The sequence below is a fragment of the Elephantulus edwardii genome, unplaced genomic scaffold (assembly GCF_000299155.1).
Source record: "Elephantulus edwardii isolate Elephantulus edwardi_28Jun2011 unplaced genomic scaffold, EleEdw1.0 scaffold00016, whole genome shotgun sequence".
In the NCBI taxonomy this organism is placed as follows: domain Eukaryota; kingdom Metazoa; phylum Chordata; class Mammalia; order Macroscelidea; family Macroscelididae; genus Elephantulus; species Elephantulus edwardii.
This window is the reverse complement of record NW_006399766.1, coordinates 2,004,412-2,013,884: the sequence shown is the minus strand read 5'-3', so window position 1 is coordinate 2,013,884 and position 9,473 is coordinate 2,004,412. Positions and strand designations below refer to the sequence as shown.

The 9,473-nt window shown below is 37.5% G+C and overlaps 1 protein-coding gene across 1 annotated transcript in view; it reads left to right on the top strand.

The window, feature by feature from the left end:
- LOC102867769 (chromosome unknown open reading frame, human CXorf22) overlaps window positions 1-9,473 on the top strand; it is a 187,476-nt gene that overhangs the window by 109,649 nt on the left and 68,354 nt on the right. The window contains exon 20 of the mRNA XM_006881848.1: window positions 8,231-8,409. Coding sequence (XP_006881910.1) covers window positions 8,231-8,409 — 179 coding nt within the window. The remainder of the gene's footprint in view (window positions 1-8,230; window positions 8,410-9,473) is intronic.

Genomic DNA, 9,473 nt, shown 5'->3' with positions numbered 1-9,473 from the left:
CACATCCTTATCTCTCTGCTTCCACCCTCCCCCACCCCATTTGGATCCTTATACTCATTCTACAATAATAGTTTTATACAATATTTGTCCTTGCAAGCCTGAGTTAGTTCACTCAGCATAATGCTCTCCAGTCTCTCCCAAGTTAGGTAATAGTTTAAAAAAATCGTTGATCCTGTGTGCTGTGTAGTATTCCATTGTGTGAATATCACATAATTTCTGAATCCATTTGATTTTTATCATTTCTTCATGTGGTGTTTGGCCATTAGAATATATTCCTCTGTGAAAATTCTTTCCATGTCTTTTGCCCATTTTGTAATTGGGTTATCAGTATTTTTCCTGCAGAGGTCCAGAAGTATTCTATAAACTTTTGTTATGAGACTTTTGTTTGAGATGGTATTGCCAAGTGTTTTTCCTCAGTCAGTAAGTTTTCTTTTCACCCTGTTGGGAAAATTTTTTGATGCACACAAGGATTTAATGTTGAGAAGGTCTTATTCATCAATTTTATCCTCTTTAGATTGTGCATTTCTGGTTGTATTTGACAGTCTCTTTATACCATAGACTAGGCTTTCTAAGCTTGATCCCAATTTATCTTTATGGTTTTAGGGTTTATTCCCAGGTTTCTGATCTACCTTGAGGGGATTTTTGTGTATGATGTGATATGTGGATCCTGTTTCAGCTTTCTGTAGATAGCAGTCCAGTTTTTCCAGCACCATTTATTGAAGAGGTTGTCATTTCCCCACTTGATAGGTTTTATTTCCTTGTCAAATATGAGTTGACCGTAGATAGATGGGTCTATTTCTTGGTTCTCAGTACTGTTCCATTGTTCTATGTACCTGTTATTGTACCAGTATCATTCTCTTTTGCTTATTACTGCTGTGTAGTAAGTGTTCAGTGTAGTAAGAGAGTGCTATGCCTCCTACAATTTAATCCTAAAGCCTCTAGAAGGAACGAAATTTTCAGGACAAGAGCTGAAATTGATGAGATAAAAAAGAGGAAAAAATTGAAAACAGCAATGAGACCAGGAGCTGGACTTTCGAAAGGGTCAATAAAATTGACAAACCATTGGCAAACTTAACAAAAGAAAAAGAGAAGACACAGATAACTCATCTCAACAGAACCAGATGAAATCGAATCAATATTGGAAAACTATGAAAATCTATACTCTTATAAATTTTCAAACTTAGAGGAAATCGACAAATTCCTTGAAACTCTTGCCCTACTAAGATTGACAAGGACAGATACAGAATCATCACAAGAGAAGAAATTGAAAAGTTCATAAAAAGACTTCCCCATAAGAAAAGTCCTGGACCAGATGGCTTCGTAGTTGAATTCAACCAAACATTTGGAAAGGATCTAAAAAAATTCTACTATTTCAAATAATTGAAAGAGAAGAAACACTCCTAGAGTCATTCTATGAAGCAAGCAAAACCCTACTACCAAAACCAGGCAACAATATTATAAAGAAGCAAATATACAGACCAATATCTCTCATGAATATAGCTGCAAAAATCCTAGCCAATAGAATAGAAAAGCACATGAAAAAAACAATTCATCTTTACCAAGTGAGATTCATAACAGGTATGCAAAGATGATTTAACATAAGAAAAACAATGTAATTCACCATATTAACAAAGTAAATAATAAGAACCACATGATATTAGCAATTGAGTCATAAAAGGCATTTAAAAATATCCAGCACACCGTATTGATTAAGACACTCAGCAAAATTGGAATAGAAGGGAATTTCCTCAACATAGTCAACAGTATATATGCAAAACCAAGAGCCAGTGTCATTCTCAATGAAGAAAGACTAAAAGCATTTTCTTTGAAAACAGGGACCAGACAGGGATGTCTACTGTTGCCATTTTTATTCAATATTGTATTGGAAGTGCTTACCAGGGCAATATGATAAGAGAAGAAAATAAAAAAAAAAAAACCCAGTTAGCAAAGAGATGTTTAAAATATTATTATATGCAAATGATATGATAGTACACACAGAAAACCCCAAAGATTCAACATAAAAATTGTTAGAGCTCGTAGGCCAATTTAGTAGAGTGACAGGAAATAAGATCAATCAGAGGATTCCTCTACAGTAACAAAGAGAACTCAGAGAAGGACACCAAGAAAGCAGTATCAATTTATAACAGACAACCACAAATTGAGATACTTGGGAGTGAACCTAACTAGAGATACAAAAGACCTATACAAAGAAAACTACAGTACATTTCTGCAAGACACAATAAAAGACCTAAAGAAACAGAAAAATGTGCACTGTTTGTGGATAGGAAGACTCAATACTGTGAAATGACAGTCCTACCAAAAGCAATCCACATTTTCAACATTATTCCAATTTAGATAGCAAATTTATTTTTCAAGAAGATTGAAAGGCAAATTGTCAAGTTTATTTGGAGAGGAAAGAGACTCAATCTTTTTTTGATGCTTCCAGGATCATTTAAAATTTTGCCTATATCATAGGGTCGCTATGAGTCATCTATGACTTGACAGCACTTAACAACATCAACTTAGAGAGAGCTCTGTGGGCCTGGTGGATAGAAAGTTAAGCTACCAAGTCAAAGGTGAGTGATTTTAATCTACATCCCTCAGGCCAGATTTTAATTGTTTTTGGTCAAACATTCTTCTCAATGCTATAATACTGGTCTGTCCATTTGCTGTACAGAGGTAACTTTTGGTTGCTGTGATGCTAAACACTGTGACACTGATGTGTCGGATGCAATAATGGTTACTCATGGTGGACAGTGTTTGGTGGAGCTCCCCGATTCAAACAAGCTTGGAAGCAGGACTGGCATCCACTTCTGAAACAGCTTGCCTCCAGAAACTCTATGAACTTGATGAAAGTTATACATGTGTTCAGGTCTTTCATTTATAGGGTCGCTATGAGTCATCTGGGGAGTGGGGAGAGGAGGTGGCCATGTTCTTCCTGGTTGGCTCCTCCCGGGGTTTCTGTGATTTCTCCTTGCCAGAGGGAGCATTGTGGTGCGAGCGCAGGAATTATGGCAAACATTTGGAGTTGAGTGCTTTTCCGGACTTGTGTTTAACGTGCAGGTTTACTCTGCCCCCAGGAGCAAGGCAAGCCAGGCTTGGCCTAGGGTTTAAGGCAGGAAGCGGCTTTCAGTCCCAAATGGAGTGGGGAGAGGAGGCGGCCATGTTCTTCCTAGTTGGCTCTTCCCAGGGTTTCTTTGACTTCTCCATACCAGAGGAAGCATGGTGGTGCAAGCACAGGAATTATGGCAAGCTTTTGGAGTCGAGTGCTTTTCCAGGCTTGTGTTTGATGTGCAGGTTTGCTCTGCCCCCAGGAGCGAGGCAAGACAGGCTTGGCCTAGGGTTTAAGGCAGTAGGCAACTTTCAGTCCCAAAGGGAGTGGGGAGAGGAGGCGGCCATGGTGGTAATGGTTACCCATGGTGGACAGTGTTGGCTGGAGCTTCCTAACTTATACAAGCCTGGAAGCAGGAGCGGCATCCACTTCCAAAATGGCTTGCCTCCGGAAACTCTGTGTACGAACAGTGCTCAGGCCTTTTGTTCATAGCGTTGCTATGAGTCATCTACAACTCAATGGAACCTAACAACAATAACAACGATGACAGAGAGAGCTACATTGGCCTAGTGGAAAGAAAGTTATGCTATAAGCCGAAGGTGGGTGATTTTAATCTGCAGCCCTCAGACTGGGTTCAATTTGTTTTCCTGCCAAACATTCTTCTAGGTGGTATAGCACTGGTCTGTGCATTGCTGTACAGAAGTAACTCATGGTGCTGTGATGCTGAACACTGTGACAATGGTGTGCCAAATGTGGTAATGGGTATCCATGGTGGACAGACAGTGTTGGCTGGAGCTCCCTGACTAAAACAAGCCTGGAAGCAGGAGCGGCCTCCACTTCCAAAATGGCTTGCCTCCGGAAACTCTGTGTACGAGCAGTGCTCAGGCCTTTCGTTCATAGGGTTCCTATGAGTTGTCTGCGACTTGAAGGCACCTAACAACAACAACAACATGAGTCATCTACAATTCAAAGGCAGTTAACAACAATAATATAACATATTTAAATATTGCAACTTGTGGCATAGATTTCTTTTTCAGTTCATTTAACTTGACAAATTCTGAGTGAGTTCTTTACTTTTTATTCTCTTAATTCTAGGGTTGGTTGGGTTGTTGTTTTTTTTACTTTTCTTTAGAATACTTTTATTTTTATTTGCATGCATATAATTTCATAATATGGATCATGATATACAGTTGATTTTGTCCAGTTTTAGTTTGAGAATGTGAGAATGACAAGATATGGATCAGAATGGCTTATGCTTCATTATATTGCCAATTCATTTTTAAAAATAAATTTTATTTTAGTTTTGATTTTTGAAAATGAGATTTTAATGAAAGCTTTTAAAAAACCTAGATTTCATTCATTCATTCATTGTTGTGCATTTTCTCCCCTGTTCCCCCGCCCCAGTTCATTTTTTCTTTGGATAAAAAATTCTTTCATTGTTATACAATACCCATCTTCCCCCCAACCACTTTACTATGAAGCTCTTATACTTGATTCTTGTTATGCCGATAATCATATATTCCTTTTATACAGTTCTCTCCCTTGTCTGTTTCAATGCTGTGTACATTACTTATCCCTTCTTTTCTTCGTTTCCCTCCAACACCCTTGTCAGTCCTTATGCAATATTTGACCTTTTGTGACTGAGATATTTCATTCAGCATGATGTCCTCCATGGTTACCCATTTTGTCTATTTAATGAGTTCTTCGATTTTCAGTGCTGTATAATATTCCACTGTATGAATATACCATAGCTTTTTTATCCATTATTTTGTTGATAGACACTTGGGTTGTTTCCAAATCTTTGCTATTGTGAACAAAGCAGCAATAAACATTGGTGTTCGTATATCTGCTTGAGCAGTTCTGGTTTCTTTAGGGTACATTTCCAGTAGTGGAATTGCTGGCTCAAAAGCTCTTTCTATTTCCAAATTTTTGAGAAAGTGCCATACAGCCTTCCATAGTGGTTGCACCATTTTACACTCCCACCTACAGTGAATAAGAGTTCCAGTTTCTCCACAAACTTACCAACATTTTTTGTTTGCTGTTCTATTAAATTTTGCTATTCTTACTGGGGTGAGATGACATCTCATATTTGTTTTGATTTGCATCTCTCATAGAGCTAGATATTTTGAACATTTCTTCAAGTGTTTGTTGATAATCTGAATCTCTTCTTTGGTGAAGTATCTTTTCAAATCCTGTGCCTACTTTGTGACTGGATTATGTGCATTTATTTATCCCGTTGTGGTACTTGAGTATTCTATATGTTCTAGATACAAGTCCTTTATCAGTTATGCCATTACCAAATATTTTCCCAAGGCTGTGACTTCCCTTTTGACCCCGTTGTAGAGGGGTTTGGATATGCATAGGGATTTGATTCTTAGAAGGTCCCATTCAGCTATCTTATCCGTTTCTGGTTGTAGATTTTTCAGGATGCATGGAAGACTGTTCATGTTTCGGATTAGTGCTTCTGGGATTCTTCCAAGCTTTTCTCTAATACAAATTATAGTCCTTGTTTTTTGTGCTAGGTCCTTGATCCACTTTGAGTTGGTTTTTGTGTATGGTGTGAGGGGTGGGTCTTATTTGAGTTTTCTCCAGATGGTTTTTCAGTTTTAACAACACCATTGGTTTAAAAGGCTGTCATCTTCCCACTTAACTGAATTCATCTCCTTGTCAAATTCACTTGACCATAGGTAGATGGGCTTCTTTTTGAATTCTAAATTCTATTCCATTGATCTATATGTCTTTCATTGTACCAGTACCACACTGTCTTTACCAGTGAGTTTACTTCTACCTTGTTTCTCTTTTTTGTGAGTGCTTTGCTTACTTGCGGTCTCTTTCCATTCCAAACGAAAGTGGAGATAGCTTTTCCATCTCATTGAAGGACAGAATTGGTATTTGTGTTGGGATTGCATGGAACATGTAGATTCCCTTTGGTAAGATTGTCATTTACACAATATTGGGTCTTCCTATCCAAGTTCAAGGTGTATTCTTCCATTTCTCCAGGTCTCTTTTTGTTTTCTGTAGCAATTTTTTTTTTATTATTGGACAGATCTTTTATTTCTAACTTTTTTAAAAACTTAATTTTTAATTTCAATGAAAATTTACAAAGACTTTAGATTTCCATTCAGTCATTTTTGCACTTTTCTCCCCTCCCAGCCCTCCCCCCTAGTACACTACCCTCTTGGAAAAGTAAAAGAAAACTTCTTTCATTATTTTCCAGTCCCTCCCCCCAGGTCCACTCCACTATGCAGCCTTCATTCTGGACTGACATCATGACAAAAATACCTGATCACATATCCCTTTTAAACCGTTTTCTCCTCATCTCTTTCAATGCAGTATATTGAACCCATCTTTCTCAGTTTCCCCCCAACCCCAAGGTCAGTCCTGTTTTACAACAGTGGCACCATACAGTATTTCTCTTTTTGTGACTGAGATACTTCACTCACCATAATGTCCTCCAGGGTCACCCATTTTGAATAATATTGCATGAGTTTGTTTTTCAGTGCAGCATAGTATTCCATTGTGTGAATATACCACAGTTTCTCTATCCATTTGTTTGTTGATGACTTTCAGAGAAAGTAAATCACATAGGAGGTGATGGTCCATCCGTAGTTAAATTGTCATTTGTAGTTAAATATCATACTGATGAACTCCCTCCTAGCATGCTAAAATTTCCATGACTAGCCTCTCGTTATAAATCACTATGCCTAGCACAATCCCAGTGTTCACATATATTAATGAAAATATCTGGCATTGGGTGCTTTATAGGCTCCTCTATACACTAATCACCTAATAGATTTATGTTCTTTCCGCACCTGGGCACTGCAAACCTAGGAAGGAGGTATTACATCTTTTATTAAGATAGGGAAAACTGCCACACACATAGTTTGATCAAATTGTCCAGATAATTTTGCTTGTAAATGAATGAACTAAGTCTTGTTTCCAGATCATTCAGATTCTAGAGCTTTTCATTTTCCCAGAAAGAGCTACAATTTTGTGCCCTCTCTTTGTATGAGAGTCAGCTTGGTATAAAGCAAGATTTGTTTGTGATAATCACTGAGCTTTATAGTTAATATGCATTGCCTTTGAATCTCAGGTGCTTCTCTTTGTTAAGAATTTCTAAGCCGTTATTTCCATCAAATACTGTTTTTTTTCTTCCTCCAAAGGAGATGAAGACTTTATCAGATGAAAGCTCACATCAAATATGATTAATACTTAGTTTCATCTTATTGTAATTGAGTAAGAATTGACCAAAACCCTACACTCCACTGGGTTTCCAAGGCTGAAAATCTCTTGAGAGGAGCTTTTGTTGTTGTTGTTATGGGCCATTGAGTTAAGACTGATCCATACCTGACCCTCCAGTGGGTTTTCAGAGGCAGTAAATGGCAATGGAGAACAGTGCCCATCTTTCTCCCGTAGAGCTGCTGGCGGGATTGAACTGCATGCTTTCGGAATTGCAGCACAGCTTCTTAACACTAAGCCACCAGAACTACCTCATGGAAGGAGACTACTCAACTTTCTCTCATAGAACGCCTGGTGGATTCTAACCATCAGAGATGTGTGGACTTTGGCTTAGCAGCACAACTCCCTATGGACTATGTCACCAGAGCTAGTATCTCAATAATTTGGAAATCAAGATATATGTTAATTTATTAACCATCATTATTTATATTTTAATTTATGTATTAATATGTAATTAATAACTATATAAAAAGTTACCTCTTTAGGGATGTGCACATTCCAAAAGAATTTCTGGCCAAGGTAATATATCCCTCAGAAAGCCTGCATGAGTGTCTGGTGTTGGCTGATATTTTAGTGTCAGGAAATACATGGAGGGAATCCAGGGATCACAAGTGGTGCCTTACTGCCTACATAGAATGTTGGTTCTAATCTTGTAATATTTAAATCCTTGGTACATTTTCTATTGCTTTACTAAATTGGTACACTTTTTTCCCTGTGTCTTGATTTAGCTATTAAAGTTGAAATAATGCATACAGTTTGAATAAAGCAAGCCTTATATAGCTATACTCATTTGTTATTCTCACATAGCTTTTTCCTGTTTTCATTAGTTTCGTTTTTAATAATTTATTATGTAACTGCTAGATATTTAATATGAGCTCTTATTTTGAAGATTAATTTTTAAAAAATGTAACGTGTGATAAATCTCTTGTTCTCTTATAGGCACTGTCGAAGCGTTCTCCTCTTTGGAGTGTGAAGTAATATGGGAGCCAAGTTTCAGTTCTCCAGAGAAAGAAGAATTTGTACTTCATGTTCATGAAGGAAACACATTGACATTAAAATGTGTTGTACATGTAATTATGACCTTTAAATATTATTTTTGTTTGAAGAGTTATAAGATGGTTAATTAAACATGTGTGTGTATATACATGCATACATACATGAATGTAGTATTATTAAATGTTCTTTTGCATACAATAATTGTCTTCAAATCCTCATGAAGCCACATTCCTATTATAAATGAATACTTTGCTTAGATATGTATTGTGTTATCTAGTTATCTTAAATAACTAAGAAATTCAAGACCTGTGCCAATAGTACTACCTTGTTGTTACAGCATCTTTATATATGTAATATTATCAAGCAACCACTTGAAATAGAATTATTTTAGAAATAGAAGCCAGAGAAAAATAGTAAATAGTCTTCTTTAATGTAGCAAATTGCTATTATTCTAACACTACCAATTCAATGTATAAAATCACTTATGTAAGTTTCAAAGCAACAGAATAGATAAAAATCTTGGTTTAGTTGTTGTTGTTGTTGTTGTTAGGTGCCAACAAGTTGAGTATGACTCATAGTGACCCTGTAAACAGTAGATCTGAATCCTGTCCAGTCCTCTGCCATCATCATCTCTGATACCCTGGAACTCACTGCAGCAGTTGCTATGTCAAACCATCAGTTTGAGGGTCTTCCTACCAATTGACATATTTCAGCTAACAGATGCTTCCCTGGACGTGCTCACCAAGTTGTGCCAAGAAATCTGGAGAACAACCACTTGGCCGACTGACTGGAGGAGATCTATATTTGTTCCCATTCCAAAGAAAGGTGACCCAACAGAGTGTGGAAACTACAGAACAATATCACTGATTTCGCATGCAAGCAAGATTCTGCTGAAGATTATCCAAAAACGACTGGAACAGAACATCAGCAGAGAACGGCCAGAAGTCCTGGCTGGGTTTAGAAGGGGTCGTGGTACTAGGGATATTGTCGCTAATGTTAGATGGATCTTGGCAGAAGGCAGGGAGTACCAGAGGAATGTCTATCTGTGTTTCATTGATTATGCAAAGGTGTTTGACTGTGTGGACCATAACAAACTGTGACTGACTCTGAGAAGAATGGGAATCCCAGAACACTTGATCGTGCTAATGTGAAACTTATTCTTGAACCAAGAGGCAGTCGTCAGAAG